This window comes from Desmodus rotundus, unplaced genomic scaffold (genome assembly GCF_022682495.2).
Source record: "Desmodus rotundus isolate HL8 unplaced genomic scaffold, HLdesRot8A.1 manual_scaffold_391, whole genome shotgun sequence".
NCBI classification, from domain to species: domain Eukaryota; kingdom Metazoa; phylum Chordata; class Mammalia; order Chiroptera; family Phyllostomidae; genus Desmodus; species Desmodus rotundus.
The window spans coordinates 13,912-38,643 of record NW_026527469.1 but is presented as its reverse complement, the minus strand read 5'-3'; the positions used below and the strand labels follow the sequence as shown (position 1 = coordinate 38,643).

Sequence of the window (24,732 nt, the reverse complement as noted above, 5' to 3'; positions counted from 1 at the left end):
GGGGCGGGGACGTGACTACTCTGCAAGCTGATTGGCTGGTGCGCGACTGCTGGGGCAGAATTTTGGGGCCACTAGGCAGTGAGGACCGCCTCTCCTGTCCACTCCCTCAGCCCCTGGGTAGCTGTAATCGCGCTTCGGCTTTCCAGCCCGCGTTTCTCACCATCGCTTCGCTCCTCTGGCTTACAGCGATCCTAATTTGTACGCCCTTTTAAAGGGTCCCAGTTGCCCTTCGCCGAGTCCTGCAGAAAGGAAGTGGGGATCCTGGACTTCGGTCCCAGACGGTGGGGATCGGGATGGTTTTCGTACGGATCCGAGAGGCCATGGAAGAAGACTGTGGAAATATTCTGAGGCTGATTCGGGTTAAGTCTGCGGGCCAGAAACCAGGGTCTCAGAGAGGGTCCCAGCGTCGAGGTTGGAGGGAGCGGGGAAAAGGCAGAGGGTGCGGAGGAGGTGGGAGCAGGGGGGAGGAGGTGGGAGCAGAAGGAGGAGCGCGCCCTGGGGTCTACTCCCGGAGCTGCGGGGGCCTCCGGCGCTAATCTGGTCTCTGTCCCCACACCATAGGAACTAGCTGAGTTTGAGGAACTCTCGGATCAGGTGAAGATTTCTGAAGAAGGTTGGGGCTCAGCACCTGGGTCCTGACGGAGGCTGGGAGGAAGCAAGGGATGGGTTCCCCAGGCAGTAGCTCCTGGCTGGGCCCACACCCAGGATCTCTTTCTCTCTTTGTCACAATTACATCTGTGCAGACTTGAGGGCAGACGGCTTTGGAGAGAATCCTTTCTATTACTGTTTGGTAGCGGAAAGTCTTCCCAGCCCCGGGGAGCCACAGGGTAAGAACACACATCCACCTCAGAGGTCTCCTCTCCAGTCAGCCTCAGAGGTCTCTCCCCACGGCACCCAGTGGCCTGACCTCTCTTTTCTCTCTCTTTTTCAGGGTCCTGTCTGGTGGGCTATGGGCTGTACTACTTCATTTACAGCACATGGAAGGGACGCAGCATTTATCTGGAAGACATCTATGTTAAGCCGGAATACCGGGGTACAGGACAGAGGCTGAGGCTGGGGTGGGAGAAAAGCAACCCATAAACCTATCATCTAATCCCAGCCTATGGCTTTTTCCGATCCCCTTCAACTCACACAATCCCTCTCTTTGTCTTTTCCCCCATACATTAGGTCAGGGGATTGGTTCCAAAATAATCAAAAAAGTGGCTGAGGTGAGGAGTGTGATGGGGCTACAAGCTGGGCCCTGGAAAGAAAGGTGTATGGGAGGCACCCAGCTTGAATGGAGGGTGAGAAAGCCTTTCCCAGGAAAGTTAGTGATGTCTTTTCCCACAGGTAGCCTTGAATAAGGGCTGCTCCCAGTTCCGCTTGTCAGTCTTGGACTGGAACAAGAGGGCCATGGACTTGTACAAGGTTCTAGGAGCCCAAGATCTGACTGAAGCAGAGGGCTGGCACTCCTTTCGCTTCGAAGGAGAAGTGATGAGGAAGTTGGCAGAAAAGTGACACCATCCCTTGGGAATCTCGCCCAATAATGAGCTTCTTCCTCACCAGCTCAAGCAGTCCTCAGAGACCATCTCCATCACTAAAGACCTCCCTGAAGGAAGGAGAATTAGGGGTGAACATTCCCAAAGTAAGAAAGAGCAGAACTGAGTGAAAGATCTTTCCACCTGCTTACTGAGGATGAAAAATAAATGATAATTCCTATGTCCTGATGTGGTGTTGGTTAGAGGAGTTGATGATTTGATATGCTTCAGCCACTCTCTGATTCTTCCTCAGTGTTCTGGTCAGTGGGTGTGGCTCATGGGGGTAAAAGTGGGCCCAAGATGACTTTTACTTTCTTGAGCCAGATTCTTGGCTCAGGCCTGTGGAATATAGAGAAAAGAAGAGCAGAGGGCCAGCTTGGCACGTCAGGCTTGTTGGTCACTTTTGGGACGGAGACCAAGGCCTCCAGTATCTGAATGATCCCCAGCGGTTCCAAGACTGAAGCAGGCCCAGGGAGTAGGCTGCCATCTGGTGGTAGCATTTCAGGGGCACTGGGAAGGACCACTTGCCCCAACTTTAAAATTTATTGATTTTTTTAGAGGGAGAGAGAAAAAACAATCCATTTGTTTTTCCACTTATTTATGCATTTATTGATTGATTCTTGTATTTTCCCTGACTGGGGAGCAAACCCACAACCTCGACATAGCGAGATGATGCTCAGACCAACTGGGCTACACAATCGGTTGCCCCAACTTTTTGTAAAACATTTATTTATTTATTTATTTTGAGAAACGGGAAGGGAGGGAGAAAGAGCCGGAGAGAAACATCAATGTGTGGTTGCCTCTTGCGCGCCCCCACTGGGGACCTGCTTTGCAACCCAGGCATGCGCCCGTTGACCTTTCAGTTTGCAGGCCAGCACTCAATCCACTGAGCCACACCAGCTCTTTTTTCTTTAGGCCTCTCTCTCTCTTTCATTTTGGAGGATTTCCACAAGTGTCTGGCAACCCTCAGTTTCCGCTCGTATGTAAGACTGGCACACCAAAGTACTGACTGAAATCTGTGTGTCTGTGGAAAGCAGAGTGGCGTATTGTCATGAACTTTACTGTAGCTAATCCATTAGGCCATTTACTTGAGGATACCTTGCTGTCAGTATCATTAGATTTTTTCTTTTTTTGGTCTGATCAGATTTCTCAAAAGAAGAATCTTCCAGACTTCCACTTGGAGGATAGAAGCCTGGTTGTAGGTATTCTTAGAGCTTGGTGAATAAGTCTGGGGCAAGGTTTAAAACTGAATGTGTAAACTTTCATTTCATCCCCATTTCAGTATGCATCTAATCATGTATGAATCTATCCATATTTGTATCTTCCTCTCAATCTGTCTATTTAGGAGTTCTAAGGCAAACTGGGACAGTCTGTTACACAACCATTAGACTCCAGCTACAGTAATCCTTACCAGAAGGCAAGTTGACTGAACATCCTGTAATGGCTCCCCTTGCTCTCAGCAGAAAGTCCAAACTTCTAAATATGTTTCAGGTCCTCCAAGGTCTGGTTCAAACCAACCCACCCAGCCATGTTTCCTTTTTGTGAGTTTTAACCATGTTAGACTGTTCGGTGCCTTAAATGCACTATATTCTCTTTGGGCCTTCTGCACATGCCATTCCCATGTCTGAAATGCTGCTCCCCTTTCCACACTCCCATCCTTTGCTTGAATGAACAATAAAAACCAGATGAAGAAGAGGACAAATGAATTGGTGCCCAAGGCTTGGAAGTTGGTGATAGTGCCATTTCTAAAACAAAATTCAGTCACTCCTCTTGCTTAAGAGTCCAAACCCAAACTTCTTGGTCTGACAGCAAGAATTCTTAATAATCTGTCCCACTTAATTTCTCTGACTCCCCCTTATCAGAATCACTGCTAATAGAATCTTTACCGTATTTGCCACCCTAGTTACTGCTGTTCCTTCTAAGATACTCTTGAAGGCACCTCTTTTAGTAGCCCTTTCAATACTAGTGTAGTTGAGAGTTCCATCTTGGACCTAATTCATTTCTCAGTTCTTTAGAGATTTAATTTTCTCTTGCAACCTTAACTGTAACCTATATATTGATAATACCCACATCTACCTCTCTCTAGCCCAGACCTTTCCTCGGTCACACACTTGTGTGTCCATTGACCTCCAGGACATTGATTCCTTCATTCAGTTAATATTTGCTGTGCCGGGAGCTGTGCTAGGTGGTGGGCATACAGTGGTGGGGACAAACAGACATACAGTCAACTCAGTCAACTCAGTCTCTGACCTCACAGAGCTTACAGTGTGATGGAGAAATTGACATTACAGCCATGATGAGTGGCACAAAGGAGTGTAAGATGCATTGGCAGCGTGAGGCAGGAGACTTAACCTAGCGTGGGCCTAGTGGAAGGCTAACGGAATTACAGGGTGGGACAAAAGTAGGCTTATAGTTGTGAGTACGTGAAACATGAGTTTATTCTTGTATTATTTATTAATTATTGTAGTATTTTCCATATGAATAACTAAGCCTGCTTTTGCTCCACCCTGTATATTTATTTAAGTTGGGACCTGAAAGAAATTTGTTGAAGATAAGGGATCATGTCTACCTGGATGGTCCACAGGTCCCTCATACTCAAAAAGCAAAACCAATTTCATTTAACTCATCACCTTCTCCTCCCAACCTTTGTTTCCCGTGTTCTCTCTTCCATGATTCACATTACCAGTCACTCAGGATCTGAAGGTAGAAATCTGGTAGTTGTATTGTGTCCCACTTCTTCATTGGCTTCTGACTTCATCCCACTCTGCCTGCATCACCAATTCTTGTTGACTCTACTGCAAATTTACTTGTATCCCCAACCCAAGTAAGTCCCAGCATCTTTCTTACCTGCAATGGCTCATTACAGGTCTCACAGCCTTCAGGACCACACTTACTCTTCAATCTGCTCTCCAGTTATAAAATGCAAATGTTATCACATTATACATATGGCTTAAAATCTTTCAATGGCTCTCCATTATTGGTAAAGTAAAAGCCATTTTCTGTAATATGACCTAAAGTCCTTCACAATCTAGCTTCTTGCAGCTCTCTAATTTAAGCCGATACTATTTAAATTAGTTGTCATTCTCCAAAGGACATGTTCTGCTTCTCTGCACTATTGTGTTCCTTGTTTTTCCCCAGATACTCTTACTGCACTTCTTTAACAAACTCATACTCAACCCTTAACTCTCAATTTGCCTCTCCTCCTCTGCAATGGTCTCTGATCACTCTGAACAACAATGAGCAAAGTCTTTGTGGCATTACCCCTTTACTGAGTCTTTTTTTAAAAGATTTTTATTTATTTTTAGAGAGAGGCAGGGAGAGAGAGAGGGAGAGGAACATCCATCAGTTGCCTCTCCCACACCCTCAACGGGGGATCTGGCCCATATGTGCCCTGATCAGAAATGGAACCGGTGACCTTTTGGTTTTCAGAGTGAGCCACACTAGACAGGGCCATACTGAGTCTTTATCTCCATCATGTCTTCAGTTGAACCTATAAACTTAATTTGTTAATTATCTGTTAAAACTTACTTATTTGTCACTCCCCCGATATATTATAAGTTCCTTGAGCTCAGGGACCACACCTTATCTTTGAATCCCTAGCACTTAGCACCATCATTGGAACACAGCGAGGGTTCACTAAATATTTGGTAAATGATTAAATACACAACACGACTCTAATTTCTGTGTTATTTTATTCACTTCTATCTGAATTTCTTACCTTAATTCAGGAATTCAAAGTTATTTCTCTACTATCCTTACTCCAGAACAATGTATTTTTTTATTTTGAAGTTCCTCAGCACTTAAATGATCACATCTTGTGCCAAATGGCATTTGCTTTTCGGTACTGCCTTGAAATTATTCTTTAACCTTTCATTGTATGCATGATCAGAATCTTCTCAAGGCAGGAACGTCGCTCAAATTTCCTATTGCACAGACTTATTGATGCTCGAAAGAGTCGCTATGTATTTGCGCATGGACATTAAAGCTCAGGGTATGCGCACGGGTCATTTGGGTCATCGTTTTTTCTTTTTTCTTTTCTTGCTTTTCGACTTTTTTTTTTTTTTTTTTTTTTTTAATGCTTTGGAGCGTGCGCACCAAGAAAGACAAAGGTGAGGAAAGTGACCAAGCAATCACTCAGGCGCATGCCCATACCTAACGCGTCCTAGCCCTGTGGAGCTCACAGTGGAGTGGGTATGGTCTGGCCAGAGCAGCAGAAATCCAATCCGACTAAGTGAGCGCGGCCCCTCCCTCCCCATGATTGGTTAGCTCTCGGTGTTGTGGGGCGGGGAAAGATAGATGTGGGGCGTTCGAGTGGTGGGGTGGCGGAGAAAGAGCGCCAATCTCGTTCTGCGCAAGCGCAAGTAAGCCACCAAGAGGGGGCGTGAGAGAGCGAAAAGGAGTGTGGAAGCTGCGATGCGCTGGTGAGCGCGAGTTGAGTCGCCACCCTTGACGCCTGCGCCTTGGACCCTAGGGCCCCGCGCGCCTGCGCGTTAGGCAGCGGCGGAAGGGGGTGGTGGAAGCCGTGGAGCGGCGGCGGCAGCAGCGGGTCCTGGGACTAAGGCAGCAGCGGGGGAGGCGGCGGGCGGAAGCTGAGGTGACGAAGGCAGCGGCGGCGGCGGCCGTCTCCCTCACGGTGGCGGAGACCAAGGCGGTGGCGGCGGACCGGGAGCGGCCCGGCCCCGGCCCCCTGCTAGTTGGCTGTGGCAGGGCCGCCGTGGGGCCGGCCCGGCTCCCGCCCCCCGCGGCTCCCCCTCCGGCTCCTCCTCCCGGGAGACGCCGGGGACCTGGCCCGGCCCGCACTCAGACCGCTGCTGCAGCCGTCTCCGGAGGAGTCGGAAGCGGCGGCGGCGGCGCCGGCGCCATGGGCGGCCTGGCCTCAGGGGGGGATGTGGAACCAGGACTGCCCGTCGAGGTGCGCGGCTCCAACGGGGCCTTCTACAAGGTGAGACGGCGCGCCGACCTGGGACACCCGTCGTCAGGCCCTCCCTCAGGCCAGAACTAGCAAGAGTGGGGCGGGATCGAGCTTCTGGAGCTAAGTCCTGACCCTTAGAATCTTAGATACTTAGACCCACGCTCCCACCCGCAGCCCTCCTGGGGAGAGCTTTGGAACTTAACCCCCTTCCTCTTATTTTTGGCCCCTCTATTACACCTGCTTTTACCCCCATTTCCGAATGAACATCGTGGCATTATGCTTGCAGCAGCACCACCGCCCCCCAAGAGACCCCACTTACCCCCTATCGTAGAGACGTTTTCTAGCAGAAGACACATCTTAGACCTTAATCACATTTCCCCCACAGTCCAAGCACATGGAAAATTCTCTTTATTCTTCCTCTATTACCCCATTGGGAAAGCCGGTCCACATTAGATCCTTTCATCTTACTTGAGGCCTCTACCTACTGACTGGGAGGCACCCCACTTTCATCTTACAATTCTGTTCCCCACCCAAAGAGAGATTGTCAAAATCTGTGCCATTTGGTATCTTTGACCTCAGGAACTCTGGATTGTGCCAGTCCTGTTGCCTCCTAGTGTAAGGTGCATCTTTTCACTCGTCTGTCACCCCAATCCTTCCGTCCTAAAGCTAGCTGGTCTGCCATTCTACCCCAGAGATGGATTTATATTAATTATTTCATTTTGCCCTCAGATACATTTACATGATTCGTATAGTTTTTTCATTTTGAGAAATGTAAGCTTCATGTTCAAGATCTCTGAAAGGGAGGGTTCCCTCTGTTTATCTTCTCTAGTATGGCCAACCCTCCCAATTTGGGAATCTGATAATAGCCTTATTTGAAAGAGAAGGGGACTGTCTTTAAAAGATCCTTGTTTACTTCAGCTCCCCCCTTGCCGAGGATTTGGTTCTTTAAAACTACTGTTACTACCACCTTCTTTATCTGTCCTGAATCCGTTTTCTAGGACATTTTTTTCTGCGTTTAGGTTAAGCCCGCAAGACCCCTCTGGTCTCTCAGGAATTTTTCTTTGTGTGACTGTTGTTGTTTTGAAACTCTTTGGACTTTATGCTTGGAATTATGCACAGACTTTGATTCCTGTTGTCTTCTTTAATTTTACCCTGAGGAGCAAGAGCAGAGATATCTTCTAACTTCACTTGTGAGAAGAGCCGCCTTTCCTTCACTTCCGCTCAAGCCTTTCTCCCATAATAGACCTCTCTACCTTTATGCATTTCGAAATGACTTTCTCCAGCTCCTTCCCTGTGAAGTCATATTTTACTCTGGAAGGGGTCTCCTATTTGCCCTTGGAGTGGAAGGTTTCTACCCCAGCTTTAATTGATAAGTTCAGTGTATTCATTCTTTTACCCACCCCAAATGCCTATCTGTGTCTTACTTGCCTCACCAGCTTTCTTTATATTCAGTACCTGTGGGTACCCATATTTATTTATCTTATTTTCTCAGTTTAAATCCTGACTTTTTATCCTGATATTTCTAATATTGCCATGTAATCCCCAGAAACCACCTTACCCAATGTCTGAAGGAAGCTCCCAGCTAATCTCTTCTGTCATTTTTTGTATAAATTTCTGACTGGTGGGACTTTTTTTTTTTAGCCTGCCTCCATAGCATTTGTTTTCTTTGGCAAAGTCTCTTAATTCCTTTCTGATTCTGATAGAGTACATTTGTCTTATTTCCCCCCCCAAATTTGCATTAGCTTTGTTGAAATATCCATGCTCGTAAGATTTTAGCCCCATTTCCCCCAGTTTCTTGTCCTTCACCTGGGTCCTACCCATCCCCAGATTCTTAGATTCTTAAATTGAGTCTGAGATCAAGATACGATGTTTGCTTTTGTTCTAGGAAGCATGGGAGTCCAGCACAGCTGGAAAAGATTGGTATCCAGTTCAAATTAACTGTGTGAGACAACTGGGAACGGGATGTTTCCCTTCCCACATATGTATCCAGCAGAAATTCTCTTTCTGAATCTTTCTCTTTTCTCCTGGGGGCTGTGGCAATGATAGACTTGAGTGAATTGGGGACAGGATACCTTCAATCAGAGTAGAGTTTGGAGTTCAGCCAAAAGCCAGGTAATGTGGATTTTTTTGTTCTGGTCACTTTAGTATTTTCTGCCTCGTGTCTTAGTTTAAAACAACAAAAAAATCCCTAAATTCAGACTAATTTTTCTTTAATTTCAGTGGCATATACTTACCCTTTCTGACCTTGCTACTGATTTAATATTCATGACTCAGCACACCTTAATGTGTGGGTCAAGGAGTGTTTACATTGTTTCTAGAACTGTAAATATGGAAAGGCCCCTTTCTTCCCTGTCAGACTTAGGTCCTATTTTTGATCTTCCATGAACTGCAAATGTCACGTTTGAGGTCTAAGTTATTTGGTACCAACTCTTTTCTGTCAGAATTTAATGTATTTTATTCTTTCAGTTGTATTCTCCCAAATGAAATAGTTCACCTTCCAGGGCACAGTCATCCAACTTTCCAGACCTTGCCTGGTAATCCTAATTCCCATTCTTTTTTTCAGCTTCTACACGTGGTGGGTTGGTTGGTTTTTTAAATGATTTTATTTATTTACTTTCAGAGAGAGGGGAAGGAAGGGAGAGAAACATCAATGTGTGGTTGCCTCTTACACAGCTCCACCTGGGGACCTGGCCCACAACCTAGGCATGCATTTGTCCTGACTGGGAATGGAACTGATGACCTTTCGGTTCATGGACTGGCACTCAATCCACTGAGTCACACCAGCCAGGGCTACACGTGTTTTTTTACCCAAACCCTAATTGCTTTTCCCCTAGAACTCCCTCTCCTTTAAGAGCCCAGGACCAAAAGATAGGTTGAAGGCAAGACCAATTTCATATCTTCTAGAATTTGAGGAAACTGAAGTACCTAGGAACCTAGGGCTCTTTCTCTCTCTAGTTCCAGGCCTTATAAACCAAAGAAAGGCTATGCCATGGCCACTTAATTGAGGCATCCTTTGAATCTAGTTGGTTTTCTAGAGATTCACTTGCCAACACTTACTACCCTTACCTGCTTATCTTTCCAATGAGTATTCACTAAGCAGAATCGGGACCTCACTGTTTGTGACTAGTATCTTTGGAGGAAAAAACTAGGGTGATGTGGATGGAATTAAAGAGCAGAGACTGGAATGGAATAAGAAATTGAGAAAACTTAGGGAATATTTGAAGGAAAAAGACCCTGGAAGTGTAAGTGGCGTTTGGTTGAGTTGCTGAGTAATGAGAGGGAAAACTCCATTCTGAGTTCAGCATTTTTGTTCTGGGGAATCATGGTAGCTAGAAAAACCAGGGTGTCATTGCTACTCCACCTACGTGCCAACCCTGAAATGTTGGAGGAGAATTGAAATGGAGGAGAATTGGATTAGAGCTTTAGGCATATCCTTTGTAAATAGGTATATTTAGGAATAGTCACCTCTTCACAAAAGAGGTAGGTAAGTGATAGCTCTCTCTTCCACTCTTTTTATTTCATTCCTGAAATATTCTGAAAATAGCCCTGGCTGGTGTGGCTCAGTGGATTGAGTGCTGGCATGTGAACAAAGGTTCGCAGGTTCGCTTCCCAGTCAGGGCACATGCCTGGGTTGTGGGCCAGGTCTTCAGTGTGGGGCGTGCAAGGGGCAACCACAAAATAAAACCCTTTTAAAAAATAAAATATTTCGAGAATAGCTACCTCTTTTTATAAGCTATTTCTAAAGCTTGGAGATAAATATTTTGAATAAAGTCAGCTGAAGAGGCTGGTTGAAATGTTTCTAGAAGTCTAGATAGACCCTTATAAAGGGGCAGAGGAAGAAGGAAGGGATATACCATGTTAGTGGTTGTGGGGGGAGGAAGGAGGAAATTTAAGGAGCTAAGAGAAGAACTGAAAAGGGATGAGTGACTCAGGCAAATAGTGAGGAGTAAAAGTGGCTCAGAAGACTTGAGTAGAGAATAGTAGGAGTGGGTATTGATGGATCTGAATGAAGAGTAGAAAAAACATTTCTAGGGAAGGGAATGGCGAAGAAAGTTGAAGCATGGATAAGGAAGGGGCCAGACAGTGCCGGGAGTACTAATGCCTTGGGCAATAGTAAGTTTCCATAACAAGATTTAGTCTGAAAGAAGAGAAAGATGGCTTGTATCAAGAGTGAAATTTAGGTTTAGATTTTCCCACCATAAGGAAACAGCAGTACAGTAGTGTTTGTGGTAGTGATCAATCCCGTGAGATGGGAGCGACACAGTGTGCGTTTTTGTTTTCTCTGCTAAGCTTTTGAACCTCGCTGCATAGCTCAGGAATAGTTCCTGTGTATTATTAGCCTGTTGAACCCTCTAATTCTTAAAACTGCTTTATTGAGGTATAACTGGCATACAGTGAAGTGCATGTATTCACAATGTACACTTTGTTAGCTTTTAGCATATGTATGTTGTGTATAAAATAAACCATTACCATAATCAAAATAATGAGTATTTCTATCATCCCCACAAGTCCTCCACCAACCACTGATCTGCTTTCTGTTAGTATATATTAATTACATATTCTGATTTTTGATAGAAGTGAAAGGTAATTTAGTCGAGAAAGGGTAATCTTAAACAAATGGTACTCAGACAACTGGATATCCATAGGTAAAAAATGAACTTTGTTATTATCTTGCATTGTATACAAAATTTAATGCAAAATGGATCATAGACCTAAATGTAAAATAAAAACTATAAAACTTCTAGAAGATGTACGAGTAAACCTTTGTGGCCTTGGATTAGGCAGAGCTTTCTTACATGTGAAACAAAAAGCTATTATAAAAGAACAAATTGATAAATTGGGCTTTATCAAAATTAGCAATTCTTAATTCTGAGTATGTGAAAATAGGGAGAGAATGTAGAAAAATTGGGAGCATAGGGCTGGACACATAGTTCTGGCTTCTGCATAAGGACATAGAAAATAGGAGGTAAACAAACTATTCACTCATCCCTGTTCTTTGTTGAGATCTCAAGGTTGGGGTCTTCTACAAATTTTATTATCCTTTTCAAATGCGTAGCAGTGCAGTGTTACAGTCTAGAATTCAGAAATCTCACATCTCTTAAGCCTGAGTTTTTCCTTCTGTAAAATGTTTATTGTTTTGACCTTTTCCAATGTTCTGTGTATTCTCTTAGGACTCGGGCATCAAGGCACCAAGTTTCTTCCTGTCTTTTGCTGTATTGGGGAGCGAGACCCCTTTCTCTCTTGGCATATCCTGATGTCCTCTAGGTGTTCCAGAGATGGCCTCACGCTGTCTCATGGGATATTCTTAGCCTTGCTGAATGTTGTTGGTATTTTAATTGAGTTCTGGCAAGCTGCTCAGCACAACAGGAGGCAGACAGATAGGAGGGCCCCTGTGGGAGCCATAGTAGACCACCAGTTTCCAGGCTGTTTTGATGCAAGTGATTCCCCCCCTTCTACTTTCTGTCTCATCTTATTTCTGGATTTTGCCACATCTCATGCCAATATCATTTCTTTTCTCTACCTCAATATTCATATTCTTTCTCCAGGATAGCTTTTTTCTGGCCCTGTCTTTAGATTGCTTCTGTCCCCATCTAAAACTATTTTAAGAACCTCTGAATGTCTGTTTCCTTAATGGCTAAGATGTTGGTAAATTGTTACTTATTTATTTATTTTACTTTCTTTTAAAATTTATTCTAGGGCTTTGTGAAGGATGTCCATGAAGACTCTGTCACCATCTTCTTTGAAAACAAGTAAGACCTTGGGAATACAGAATCAGTATACTAGGTCCTAGAAGAAGGGTGGAGAAGAGGGGGCTGAGTTCCACAAGGCATGTAATAGGTGGGGGAGAGCCAACGGTTTGAGTGGGCAACTTTGGATCCTAGGAGAGTATAGGACTAAAACTTAGTGAGGGTAGGGACACAATTGACCCAGTGTTTAGATTATAGCAAGAGATGGAAGGTGCCATTGTGTAGCAGGGCCTGGGATTTTGCCTTTAAATCACTAGGAAAGGTGGACATTGCCTAGCAATTTCAGGCAATAACCGCTTTTCAAAGAAATGGGCAGCCATGTGAGCCTGAATAGCTTTCATATCACTGTTTGATTTGCAGCTGGCAGAGTGAGAGACAAATTCCTTTTGGGGATGTGCGGCTACCACCTCCAGCTGATTATAATAAGGAGATCACAGAAGGAGATGAGGTGGAGGTAAGGGCCATGGAGTCTACCCGTCCTAAATTTCCCTTTTCTCACTGCATCTGCCATACCCTGATGCCAGCATCCTAGGCTCCTCACCGGTTGGTTCACTCTCCTTCCTCCTAGAGCCAAACTGCTACATCCAGCCAGATAGTCTGTGGACAAGTGACATGTGGCAGTTCTCTGTCCATCTCTGTTGTGATCAACCAAACTCTCAGGGTGCTTCCCAGTTTCAGGGGATTATTTACCTTTCTTTCATTTATGATAACAACATCTAAACCTGGGCGTCCTCTGTTTTTTAATTAGCAGTTCCTTCCTGTAGTTTTCTTTATCTTCGTTCAAGGATACTTCTGAAGTATGTTAATGCTCATCCCATTCTTGCTTTTAGATGGTCCTCAATATCTTTTTAATTTTCATCTTCCTTTCAGGTTTATTCTCGAGCCAATGAGCAAGAACCTTGTGGCTGGTGGCTGGCCCGGGTGCGGATGATGAAGGGAGATGTGAGTGATTATGAAGGCCTTTGGAGAACTGCTGAAACAAATATAGTCATAGAAAGGTAGGAGATACAAATTCAGGTCATACACAACTTTTCCTTTCTTTCCTTTTGCCAGTTCTATGTCATTGAATATGCTGCCTGTGATGCTACTTACAATGAGATTGTCACCCTGGAACGGCTTCGGCCAGTCAATCCTAATCCCCTTGCAACCAAAGGCAGCTTCTTCAAGGTTACCATGGCTGTTCCTGAGGATCTGAGAGAAGCGTGAGTGTTAGGGAGGTTGGGAGTAGTGGGCCCTCTTTATAGCCCTCTTCTCTGCCCTCATTTCCCCCAGATCCCACTCCCAGTTTCAGTCTTGTGCATTGTTTCCTTGGCCCTCTACAGCCCTTCCTGCTCCCAGTTCCTGTCTTCATCTCTGTTCTTTTACCGCAGTCCTTTCTCTTTCCCTATTTTTCTGTCCCTCTGTCCGCTGAATTTTTGACCACACCATACACTTTGCCCCCTGAACACTTTTCTCTTTCATTGCAGTTGTTCCAATGAAAATGTCCATAAAGAGTTCAAGAAAGCATTGGGAGCGAACTGCATCTTTCTCAACATCACGAATAGTGAGCTCTTCATCCTGGTGAGTTTATTCATGTAAACGTTTCCAGCAATTTTTCCTTCTGTCTTTTTAACTCCTTTGTAGAAAGGGAAGAGCTAAAATGTGCTTACATTTATTTGTCAGGGAGGACTTTATTGCTCCTGACCCCTGTGGGCCCAGTTAGCCATACCTTTCCTTAGTCTTCTTTATGTCTGAACTTAATTTTTTTTTAACCTAGTCATTATATTGCAGTCTGGGCTGGGATCCTCCCTTGTATATTTGAGACTAAAAGAGACTGTTAGAGTTCTTACCTGTGTCTGCTGCCTAAAATCACTTCCCTTAGGCACCCCAGTGATGGGGCCCTTGTGAGGTTTATAGTGATTTTCCTCTTCCCTTCCCTTCCTTTCCTCTCCCCTTCCCTAACTCCCAACCTTTTCCAGACTCTCAGGCATCCTGATTTCCAGTTGCTGTCTCTCCCGCAATGTGTATTCAAAGTCAATTTTAATGTCTTCCATTGGTTTCTTCCCAGTCAACCACAGAAGCCCCTGTGAAGCGGGCATCCCTGCTGGGTGATATGCATTTTCGAAGCCTGCGCACCAAACTGCTACTCATGTCTCGCAATGAAGAAGCTACAAAGCACCTAGAGGTAAATTTCAGCTTTACTTTTTACTGCTGAATATATTAGTATTGTTGTCCTCCCTTCTTGTCCCACCCTCCATCTGTGCTCTTATGTTTACAGAACAAAAAAGATTAAGGCCTTTGTGGGCCATTATACCTGGGTCTGCTATTTTATCCCAGACTTCTCCAGATGGCAGAACTCCATTATGTTATGGTACAGTTGTTTTCAAACATTTTTTGAGCCATGTGCTCTGATTAAGTGAAATTTATTTGAAAGCACAGTGCATATAAAACATCAGTCAGCCCTGGCCAGTGTGGCTCAGTTGGTTGGAGCATTGTCCCATTGACTGAAAGGTTCCTGGTCAGGTCATATACCTAGGTTGAGGGTTTGATCCCTTCTCTGGATCTGGGCACATTTGATACCTGGTTCAGGCACATATGTGAAGTCAGCCAGTTGATGCTTCTCTCTTGCATCCATTTTTCTCTCTCTTTCCTTCCTTTTTCTCTAAAAGAAATGAAAATTAATAAATGAAAAAAAGTCCTCGTGAGAATTTTAAAAATACATATATACATATCAGTCAGAAGTGGGTATGGCTCTTTCTTCCACTGGCATCCCTCAAATTATCTCTCTTGAGAACCATTTGTACATTGGAAAGACCACTGGACTTGGAAAACTAAGTCTTGCTTTATTAAATAGTTGATCTTTGGCAAATACTTTTTTTAAAGATTTTATTTATTTCTTAGAGGGGAAGGGAGGGAGAAAGAGAAGAAGAGAGAAATATCCATAGGTTGCCTCTTGCATGCCTCCAACTGGAGACCTGGCTCGCAGCCCAGGCATGTGCCCTGACTGGGAATTGAACCGGCAATCCCTCGGTTCACAGGCCAGCGCTAAACCCACTGAGCCACACCAGCCAGGGCTTGGCAAATCATTTGATTTTACTAAGCTTTTATCATCTTTATTTGTGACAATGAGGTAGTTAGATTCGAATACAGGCATGGACAAAAGTAGGTTTACAGTTGTGAATACACAAAGCAAGTTGTTCTTGTTTTATTTGTTATTGTATTTGTATTATAAGTGTAAACCTACTTTTGCTCACCCCTGTATTTCTGTGAGGTTTGAATTCTGATATTTTATGATGGTTAGATTTCCTTTTCTTAGGTTAGGCATTATACCACCCTAAACAAGTAGGGTATGTGTTTGTGTTTGAACATGCATTTCCATTTATTAAGTGAATTGATCTTTTGGGGAAGCTTTTCTCTGAGCCTGTGCAAATTCTGGATCATGGTAATCTTTCACTTCTCTAGGAATGCTACTCAGGGCACTGGCAGTTAAAAATTCACCGTTACCTCCAGCTGATACAAACTATATCTGCTCCATTTCCCAATGAACAGGTTTCCTGGTGACAAAAGGTAGAATATTCAATTCTTCTAGGACTTGGCTGTATTGATCTGTGTGGTAAAGTGCACCAGATAGCTGAGTTAACCATAGGTAGGTGCAAGGTCTTAAGAATAGGGACATGTTTTTCTTTTGTTTGTTTTTTATTTTATTTTTTAGAGAGGGGAAGGGAGAGAGAAAGAGAGGGAAAGAAACATCAATGTGTGGTTGCCTCTTGTGCACCCCTTATTGGGGGCCTGGCCTGCAACCCAGGCATGTGCCCTAGACTGGGAATCAAACTGGCAACCCTTTGATTCACAGGCCAGTGCTCAGTCCACTGAGTCAAACCAGCCAGGGCTGTTTTTGTTTTTAAAATTATTTTTATTTATTTTATTTACTGATTTGAGGGGGGGAGGGGGGAGAGAGAGAGGGAGAGAGACATCGATTTGTTGTTCCACTTATTTATTGATTTATTGGTTGATTCTTGTATGTGCCCTAATTGGGGATTGAACCTGTAACCTTGGGTTATCAGGACAGCTCTCCAAACAACTGAGCTACCTGGTCAGGGCTTAAAAATTATTTTTTAAATATTGAATGTTTAGCGCTGGTCAGGTGACTCGGTTGGAGCATTGTCCCATGTACCAACAGGTTGCTAGTTCTAGTCCCGGTCAGAGCACATACTTAGGTTGTGGGTGTGATCCCCAGTTGAGGCATGTATAGGAGGCAGCTGATCTCTGTTTCTCTCTCACATCAATGTTTTTCTCTCTCTTTTCCTTCCTCTCTATCTAAAATCAATGAAAACATATCCTTGGCTGAGGATTAAAAAAAAAATTGGGGTAAAAAAATGTTTAAAGGATAAAAAAATAATACATGTACCCTAGTACCCATATCAAGCAGTTTAAGAAATAAAACCCTTGGCACATTTCTCCAGAAGATATGTGTAAATCCAATTAAATCCTCTCCCTTCCCTCCCTAACTCAGTTATTATTTCTTTTAAAATTTTATTTATTTTTAGAGGGGAAGGGAGGCAGAAGGAGAGGGAGAGACTGAGGTTGCCTCTCATACCCCAACTGGGGACTGAACCTGCAGTCCAGGCATGTGCCCTGACTGAGAATTGAACCAGTGACCTTTTGCTTTGACGGACAATGCCCAACCAACTCAGCCACTCTGGTCAGGGCCATAACTCAGTTATTTTGAACACCCAACCTAGTTCCTTTTTCTAGCCTTTTCTTGCCTACTGTAAATCCTTGCTGTAATTCTTGGAAGTAGGAAGCCATGGATTGTGATCTGGAAATGTCCACTTTTGGCTATCTTTCCTGTTCAGTGCTTCCTACCTAGGAATCATTTTTCTAGAAGCTTTCCTATCTTCCTGCCTTTGTACCTAGGGAACCCCACAAAGACTGGTTAAGAAATAAAGTAGGATGGTGCTCCATAGGCTCCTTTTATGCTTTTCTTAACCTGTTGCTTTCTGCTCAAGTTTTTAGGTTTTATTTTGGTAGTTACTAGTTTGGTTAAGGTAATAGTTCCTTATACTTGCATTTACCTTGTGTAAAGTCCTTTCTCATCAGTCTTGTTTAATTTTCTTGATAGTCGGAATGAGGTAGGTCAGGTGTAATTATTTAGCAGATGACAGTGGAGGCACAGAGAGTGTGCTTTATTTAGGATCACACAACCAGATAATGTTAGAGCCAAATCCTGAACTTTGGTGGCTCCCAACCCAAATTCTACTCTCATTTTCTCTCCTTCCCCTCAAGCCATTGGTGTTTGGAAGGTAGGAGTGGAATTTAAAGTTCCTGAATTTTCCACATAGGTCCTAGTGGTCAGCAGACTCGAGGGTGGTTCTGGCTTGCTTTCACATTTTTTTTTTTTTTTTTTTAATTGAAGTTACACATAGCGTTAGGTACCTGGGACAGTTGTTCTGAGATTCCACCACCACGATTCCTACAGTGCCTTTTCCTTTCAGACCAGTAAGCAGTTGGCAGCAGCATTCCAAGAGGAGTTCACAGTGCGAGAGGACCTGATGGGACTGGCAATTGGGACTCATGGTGCCAACATTCAGCAGGCCCGAAAAGTGCCTGGGGTGACTGCCATTGAGTTGGGTGAAGAGACCTGTACTTTCCGCATCTATGGAGAGGTCAGCACAAGATATCCATTGCTTAAATATCTTAGGAGATACAGAGAAGAGAGGGAGGAGGAGAAAGGAAAACCTAAGTTATGTTGCTCTCCCTCCCTGACTTTGGTGGCAGTAGTTTTCCCAAAGACAAAAGGTGGCAGAAAGATCATTGTTTGAGATCCAAGTTCTCTTTTAGTAACAACTCCCCATTCCTATTAGACTCCTGAGGCCTGCCGACAGGCCCGAAGTTACCTTGAGTTTTCTGAGGACTCTGTGCAAGTGCCCAGGAACCTGGTTGGTGAGTTGGGGGTGTGTGTATATATAAAAGAGAATGCAGTTGGGGACTAGAAGTGAGATTCTCTAAAGTGATTCTGGGCTTGGCATCTGCATCATGGGCTTTAGTTTCACAAAGACAGAACAGTCTGTAGTAGGAGTGACAAAAATGGAAGAAGAGATTTCTAGGGATTGTAATACTTTGTCTTGTGAAAACTCAACAGGAACCTAACGCAGGAGAATAATTAAGTAAAATACATACATAGAAGCTAAATACTGTTTATCTTAACTGTTTTTGACTCTTCTTTCTCTCCTTTAAAAACAAAAGGTCTAATTCCTCCTTTACCCATTCAGGCAAAGTGATTGGAAAGAATGGGAAAGTGATCCAGGAGATTGTGGATAAATCTGGTGTGGTGAGGGTTCGAGTAGAAGGTGATAATGACAAGAAGAACCCCAGGGAGGAGGTATGGCAGCTCCACTTAGAGATTGGTGTCCAGGAGCAGATGGGATTGTTCATGAAGCCATTCTCTGGGGGGCTGGGATTTCTAGGGGAGGAGCATGGGAACTTTAGTTTCCCCTTGGATGTAGAGCCAGAAAGATCCCATTGGTTGGGCTTCCCTTGGAGACAGGGTGGAGTTACTACTTCCATTTGACTCTCCTAATCTTTCTGCCCTTTCCTCTCTTCTCCAGGGAATGGTTCCCTTCATATTTGTTGGCACCCGAGAGAATATCAGCAATGCTCAGGCTCTGCTGGAATATCACCTCTCCTACCTGCAGGTACCCAAGCTGGAAACCTAGGAGAGGAAAGATCTGGGTCTTACAAGCAGACTGAAACTGCTGGTGGATAAAGTTAGGAGCTGTGGTGTCCAGATTGTCTCTGAGTAGAATAGAAACCACTGGGTAGGAATATGGGGCTGTGGGGTTGGATCCCAGAATTTTCTTGGTTTAACCAATGTCTCCATTCTTACATTCCTGAGAGTTTAGAAATGTAGGGATGGTTAGGGCAGAAAAGCATGAAAGGAGACTGTTCATTGATCTTTTACTTATTTTTCCTTCCATATCTTCCTCCATCTTTTACCCAAACAGGAGGTGGAGCAACTTCGCCTAGAGAGGCTGCAAATTGATGAACAGCTTCGACAGATTGGGCTGGGCTTTCGCCCTCCTGGGAGTGGGCGGGGTAGCGGTGGCAGTGACAAGGCTGGATATACCACTGATGAGAGCTCTTCTTCCTCCCTGCACACCACAAGAACCTATGGGGGCAGCTACGGGGGCCGGGGCCGGGGCCGGAGGACAGGTGGTCCTGTCTATGGTGAGACAGCTATGGGAAAGGGAGGCGAACAGTTGGACAGGGGTATTGTGAGGATCAGCAATGGTCTGGATGGAAGCTTGAGGAAAGGGTGATAGGGATGATGATTGGCTGGGGGACTTGTGAGTGAGGGAGAAATCTTCCAGTTTTGGGGCAGTGATGGGTGCTGGAGTGGGGGGGGGGGGGGCTGACCTGATTGAACTCTACTGTATTCTTCAGGCCCCAGCTCAGACCTATCTACGGCTTCTGAGACTGAGTCTGAGAAGAGGGAAGAGCCTATCCGAGCTGGGCCAGGAGACCGGGATCCCCCAACTCGGGAAGAAAGTCGGCGGCGGCCAGTTGGGGGCCGGGGTAGGGGACCCCCACCTGCCCCCAGGCCTACCTCAAGATACACCTCTTCATCTATTAGCTCAGGTACCAGTACCAGAGAGCTGGGTTCACTATTGTAGGCCAAATGAAAATTTGGTGGAGACCTGACTCCCAGTTCTTCCTTTCCTCACCAGTGCTGAAGGATCCAGACAGTAATCCTTACAGCCTACTAGACACATCTGAACCAGAGCCTCCAATTGATTCTGAGCCTGGAGAACCCCCCCCAGCAAGTGCCAGGCGCCGCCGCTCCCGCCGCCGCCGAACTGATGAAGACAGGACTATCATGGATGGAGGCCTTGAATCTGATGGGCCCAGCATGACAGAGAATGGCCTAGGTAAGGCCATTAAGAAACTAGAGCTGGGAAAGAACTGAGGAATGGGAGATCAGATGCATGACTCTAATTTTTTCCTGCCTCGTAGAAGATGAGTCAAGACCTCAGCGTCGTAATAGGAGCCGCCGCCGCCGTAACCGTGGTAACCGTACTGATGGCTCTGTCAGTGGAGACCGCCAGCCAGGTCAGTTAACACTGGGTGCCAGCATCCTTCCTCAGAGCTGAGAAAATAGAATCCCTCCTACCCTATGAAAACCGGGGGTTGGGACTCACTGGGTACGTAGGGGCTGGATCCTTGGTTCCTTCTGAAACTCTTGGTTCTCTGCCTTCCCCAGTGACTGTGGCTGACTATATCTCCCGAGCAGAGTCTCAGAGCCGCCAGCGGCCACCCCTGGAACGCACTAAACCCTCAGAGGACTCTCTTTCAGGACAGAAGGTAGGCAGGAAAGATATAATTTACTTCTTTTCGCATTTTTGTTCTTTTGGAGCAGGGAGCACAAGACTATTCCCAAAGAAATCTCTTGCTAAATTGTGGAGAAGGCTATGTTTGATAGCGTTTAGAGTACATTTAGAATAGTGGAGAGTTTGAATAGGAGAGAGAGAGATGATGTATGGTTCATATTTTTTGGATCCCAGTGAGAGTGACTAGAGAGCCAGATGAGGGATCGATCCCTGGGTCACCAGATGGCCAGGAACACTTGAATGGTAGGGAATGTCATTACCTGAATTTTTACTGACCACTTCTTTCCTTTTTCTTTCTCACTTTCCCCTCAGGGTGACTCTGTCAGCAAGCTTCCTAAGGGCCCCTCAGAGAATGGGGAGCTCTCCGCCCCCCTAGAGTTGGGTAGTTTGGTGAATGGGGTTTCATAAAACCTCCAGCCTGCATCCCTCTCTTCTCCATCTCGCTTGCTGCCCAACACCATGGCCCTCACAGGCCTGACTGACCTGCGCTGGAGCTGCTCTTATCTAGGGGGGAGGGGGGTGGCACAGAAGCTTGGGTCCCCCCCCAACCTCCAGGAGCTAGTGGAGGGGTGTGTAACAGGGTCATACCCACCTCCCTCTTGTCCACCCTACCCCCAGGGTGAGGGGAGCCTCTCCTTCCCCATCAGACTGGATGTGCCTTTATCCTCTAATGCCCCAATCTCTCTCTGAACACCCCTATTCTCCGCCTGTTGGTGCGGGGTGCTCCTTGACCCACTCAGATTGGACAGTTCAGGGGGCTCCCCTGCTATCCCTCCTCCCATCCTGTACCCCCAATTTCTGGGGCCTCATCACTGTGGAAGACGGGGATAGTAAGGGTATAAGTGGGTGGGAGGCATGGGGGAGGTTTTGGAGTAGAACCAGGGGTATGTATGAAGGGGGGTGACTAGGTCCCCCGGGGAAAGGGGGACCAACCTTATCTGGTGGATGAGAAGGCGTATTTATTTTTCACTGTACAGTATTTAAAAAGAGAATTAAAAAAATCCAAATGGCTCTCTCGTTTCTGCGTCTTCCTTGTTTGTGCAGTTTGGTGTTTTCCTAAGATTGACTTGTCCTTGTTTTCTGTCTTCTTCGCACTTGGCTCCTCTAGTGTCCCAGAGATGGTCTACTTTGGGAATTCTGAACAATCTTAAATTCCCCAGGCTCAGGTACCCTCCTGGTCCAGGACAGTGGCCTGTGTCTTGTTGCTTTTCTTCCCACTCCCCTCCACCCCCCTGCCAGGTTTGCTGGTAGAGGGAGCTGGGCCACTCCTATACCCTGACTCACAGTTGGCTAGGCAGGGCTGCTCCAAGATGGAGTTGTCCCGGCTAAGAACTGGGAGTCAAGGCCAGCTTCTTAATCAGATTACCTGAGGCCTGGGGCTCGGGCTGGGCCTTGGGCAGAGTGGGGAGCAGGGTTGCCTCTTGAAAGTCTCTGGGACCTAGATGTCCAGCCCTGATTCCCACTGGTTCTTTGCTCTGGGTCCAGGCTTTTTGCTTCAGCATCCGTGTCACTGATCTCAGCCTTAGGGGAATTGTCTGGGGTTCCTGGCTCCCAGCCTCTGGACTCTGACTCTGAAATTTGGAGATAAAATGGTGGGGTGGAAAAACCTTTGTTTGGGGGGAATTGGGAGGGTTTAAATTAAGTTTTCTCACCTGGAGTGGTGTTGAATCACCATCCAAGCACCTGCTGGGGTGACTCACGCAACAAAAATGGCTTGCCTCCCTCAACGGCCCCTTTCTTGTCCCAGGAGCAGGTTGGGTTTTGAAGGGCACTGGGCACAAGAAAAGGGTTTAGGGTGGGTGTGGGGTATTCCCAAATTCTTCCTAACACACTGCTCTGACCCTGAGGGCTTTTGATCCCGGTGCTTGAACCCATTGTGCAAAGGAATTGACTTTAAATTGCCAAAGCTTAAGAAGGGAGGGGAGGACATGCAGAGCTACTAGTGTTGGAAGGTCTGACTTCTGGGTCTAGGGTGGGGAAGGGGGCGTGGTGCCCTGAGGTTTTTGGGGGCTGGGAAGAACAGAATACCTGGGTCTGCCTAAGGAAGGAGGGGATGTTGGCGCTCTTAGGGAGGCGTGGTCTGCTGGGAGGGTGTGGGGGAGAGTCAGTCCTTAAAAGCTGTTCCTGGCTCACCCGCCAGCCACGGGCGCTGAGGGCAAGTGAGTGCTGTGGTGTGTGGGCTGTGCTGCCCCATAGCCAAAATACTCTAGAGACTTGAGTGGAAAGTGTACAGCCTCCACCGAAGCCACAGGTAGGAGAAGCGGGACTGGGTGTAGCATTGTACCACAACAAGGAAAGGAGAGCAACCTGCCTTGTACCGGTTACCGGACAGAGTTTGCACTCTACCTAAGTGTGCAAACTGGTAGGGAGCAGGGACTCCAGAATAAGGACTCTGAATTTAGGGGCAATATATCCTTTTTAAGGACACGAGTTTCTGTGAAACGACTCCAGACCAGGAAGACACTTCCACTTTAAGGGTACTGGGTTTGGGGATCAACGTTTCGCTTTGGAGGAGAGGGCGTGTGGGTGCCCTCTTAAGGCTTCCCTCCATGGAGCTACCCAGCCCCTCACAAGACCAGGCCTGGAGCCTGGAACCTCCAGCTCCCACAGCCCCTGCCTCCTCGTCCTCCAGCTCCCAGGAGCAGAACACTGGGAGCCCCGTGGCCTCTGGGGGGCTTCCCTTGGAGAGGGTGAAGCGACCCATGAACGCATTCATGGTGTGGAGCTCTGCTCAGCGCCGCCAGATGGCGCAGCGAAACCCAAAGATGCACAACTCGGAGATCTCCAAGCGTCTGGGAGCGCAGTGGAAGCTGCTGGGCGAGGACGAAAAGCGGCCCTTCGTGGAGGAGGCCAAGCGGCTGCGGGCCCGGCACCTGCGCGACTACCCCGACTACAAGTACCGGCCGCGGCGCAAGACCAAGAATGCCAGCGCTGGGCTGCCCCACTTTGGCCAGGGAAGCAGCGGTGTGGCTGGCAACGGGCCAGTTTGGGGGCCTGGGTACACAGCTACCCAGGGGAACAGAGGCTTTGGGTACCAGCCCCCTAACTACTCGACATCCTACCTTCCTGGAGGTTACAGGTGAGTGGCTGGGGATCTGGGTGAGGAAGGAGACCCTCCTGGAGTCTGGGTGGGGCAGATACCAAAGGGCCTGGCTGACCGGGGCTCTGAAGCCACCAAAGCAGAGGCCACTCCCTAGGGGATTTGGGGCCTGCCGTTAAGGTTTGGACAGCACACCCCCCCTGCACTCCTAACATCTTTGGGAGGCTCTGGTGGCCCAGGCTTTTCCCAGGGGGCTTTCCTATCTCAGCCAGGCAGTGGCGGCCCTGCAGGGGCAGACCACAGCCCCTGGATGTTGACCATGTTCCAGTTACCTACATGGGTTTCCTGTTTCCCCCACTTCTGGCCCTAGTGTGACCCAGCTTCCTCTCAGCCCCCAGGGCAAGGAGGCTAAGCCCAACTCTGCCCCTTTCTGGCCGACTGCCCCGAAAGAGGAATACAGGCACACAGCACGCAAGTTCCCTGGTGAGCCTGTCCCAACAAGGCTGCCCTGCTCTCTAAGCCAGCCTTGAGTCTGGCTCTGTACTTGCAATACCAGGTGGAGCCCAAATATCCAGGGAAGGGTAGGTTCTACTTGTCTGCCCAGAACTGATTAGCCCTGCCCTCACATGCACTTGGGGACCCTGCCTGGCACCTCCAACCTACAGAAGTGCCCTCTAACCCCGCTGTTTCTCTTTGCAGCTCTTCCCACTGTAAACCAGAGGCCTCAACGTGCTCCCTCCATCAGAGTAACCCTAGGCTCCAAGGGGAGCTGCTCCCCTCATATAACCCCTACCTATCCTCAGGCCCTCCCACTCCTTACAACCCTCCCCTCTCAGGGCCCCCCATGCCCCTAGCTCACCTCTAACAATCTGGACTTCCCAAGAAGGGATCCAACCACCTTTTTCACTTAGAACCACCCCGTATTCCCAAACTGCAAACCCTCCTTTTGCACTGTTGGACCACAGTTCAAAGGAGGCCTGTGGTCCCAACAAAAGCCAAGGGGAGCAACACAACATTTTTTTATATATTTTTTGTAGGACAAACACGGTTTTGTACAATTAAGCCATGTCTCTGAGTCTTTATTGCCCCATCACTGTTCCCCCTCACGGCAGCAGGAACCAGCACTGTCTCCACTCCCTTCCGCCTGGAC

General features: G+C 46.8%; 3 protein-coding genes across 3 annotated transcripts; all 3 read left to right on the top strand.

The window, feature by feature from the left end:
- Positions 1-97: 97 nt before the first annotated feature.
- SAT2 (spermidine/spermine N1-acetyltransferase family member 2) lies at positions 98-1,698 on the top strand. The gene is made up of 6 exons (XM_053917878.1): positions 98-359; positions 562-613; positions 744-827; positions 932-1,033; positions 1,168-1,208; positions 1,330-1,698. The coding sequence occupies exons 1-6, from the start codon at positions 294-296 to the stop codon at positions 1,495-1,497; spliced, it is 513 nt and encodes a 170-aa protein (XP_053773853.1). The 5' UTR covers positions 98-293; the 3' UTR covers positions 1,498-1,698.
- A 4,239-nt stretch (positions 1,699-5,937) lies between these two features.
- On the top strand, positions 5,938-21,553 carry FXR2 (FMR1 autosomal homolog 2). Its single transcript, XM_024564752.4, has 17 exons — positions 5,938-6,459; positions 12,127-12,179; positions 12,537-12,630; positions 13,047-13,118; positions 13,230-13,378; positions 13,643-13,736; positions 14,224-14,340; positions 17,651-17,821; positions 18,020-18,098; positions 18,428-18,537; positions 18,764-18,850; positions 19,160-19,382; positions 19,599-19,793; positions 19,883-20,083; positions 20,169-20,264; positions 20,416-20,516; positions 20,855-21,553. Exons 1-17 carry the CDS (start codon positions 6,379-6,381, stop codon positions 20,948-20,950), a joined length of 2,019 nt encoding a protein of 672 aa, XP_024420520.2. The 5' UTR covers positions 5,938-6,378; the 3' UTR covers positions 20,951-21,553.
- A 1,124-nt stretch (positions 21,554-22,677) lies between these two features.
- SOX15 (SRY-box transcription factor 15) lies at positions 22,678-24,643 on the top strand. Its single transcript, XM_024564750.4, has 2 exons — positions 22,678-23,621; positions 24,282-24,643. Exons 1-2 carry the CDS (start codon positions 23,092-23,094, stop codon positions 24,445-24,447), a joined length of 696 nt encoding a protein of 231 aa, XP_024420518.1. The 5' UTR covers positions 22,678-23,091; the 3' UTR covers positions 24,448-24,643.
- The last annotated feature ends 89 nt before the right edge of the window (positions 24,644-24,732 follow it).

What these genes read in the sequence shown, in the direction of transcription:
- FXR2 (XM_024564752.4), top strand. Translation starts at nt 6,379, where the DNA reads ATGGGCGGCCTGGCCTCAGGGGGGGATGTGGAACCAGGACTGCCCGTC. An exon ending in CTTTCCGCATCTATGGAGAG is followed by an intron (nt 17,822 to 18,019) that starts GTCAGCACAAGA and finishes CATTCCTATTAG; the next exon opens with ACTCCTGAGGCCTGCCGACA. An exon ending in CAGTGGAGACCGCCAGCCAG is followed by an intron (nt 20,265 to 20,415) that starts GTCAGTTAACAC and finishes TGCCTTCCCCAG; the next exon opens with TGACTGTGGCTGACTATATC.
- SAT2 (XM_053917878.1), top strand. Translation starts at nt 294, where the DNA reads ATGGTTTTCGTACGGATCCGAGAGGCCATGGAAGAAGACTGTGGAAAT. An exon ending in GGTGAAGATTTCTGAAGAAG is followed by an intron (nt 614 to 743) that starts GTTGGGGCTCAG and finishes ACATCTGTGCAG; the next exon opens with ACTTGAGGGCAGACGGCTTT. An exon ending in CAGCCCCGGGGAGCCACAGG is followed by an intron (nt 828 to 931) that starts GTAAGAACACAC and finishes TCTCTTTTTCAG; the next exon opens with GGTCCTGTCTGGTGGGCTAT.
- SOX15 (XM_024564750.4), top strand. Translation starts at nt 23,092, where the DNA reads ATGGAGCTACCCAGCCCCTCACAAGACCAGGCCTGGAGCCTGGAACCT. An exon ending in TACCTTCCTGGAGGTTACAG is followed by an intron (nt 23,622 to 24,281) that starts GTGAGTGGCTGG and finishes TTCTCTTTGCAG; the next exon opens with CTCTTCCCACTGTAAACCAG.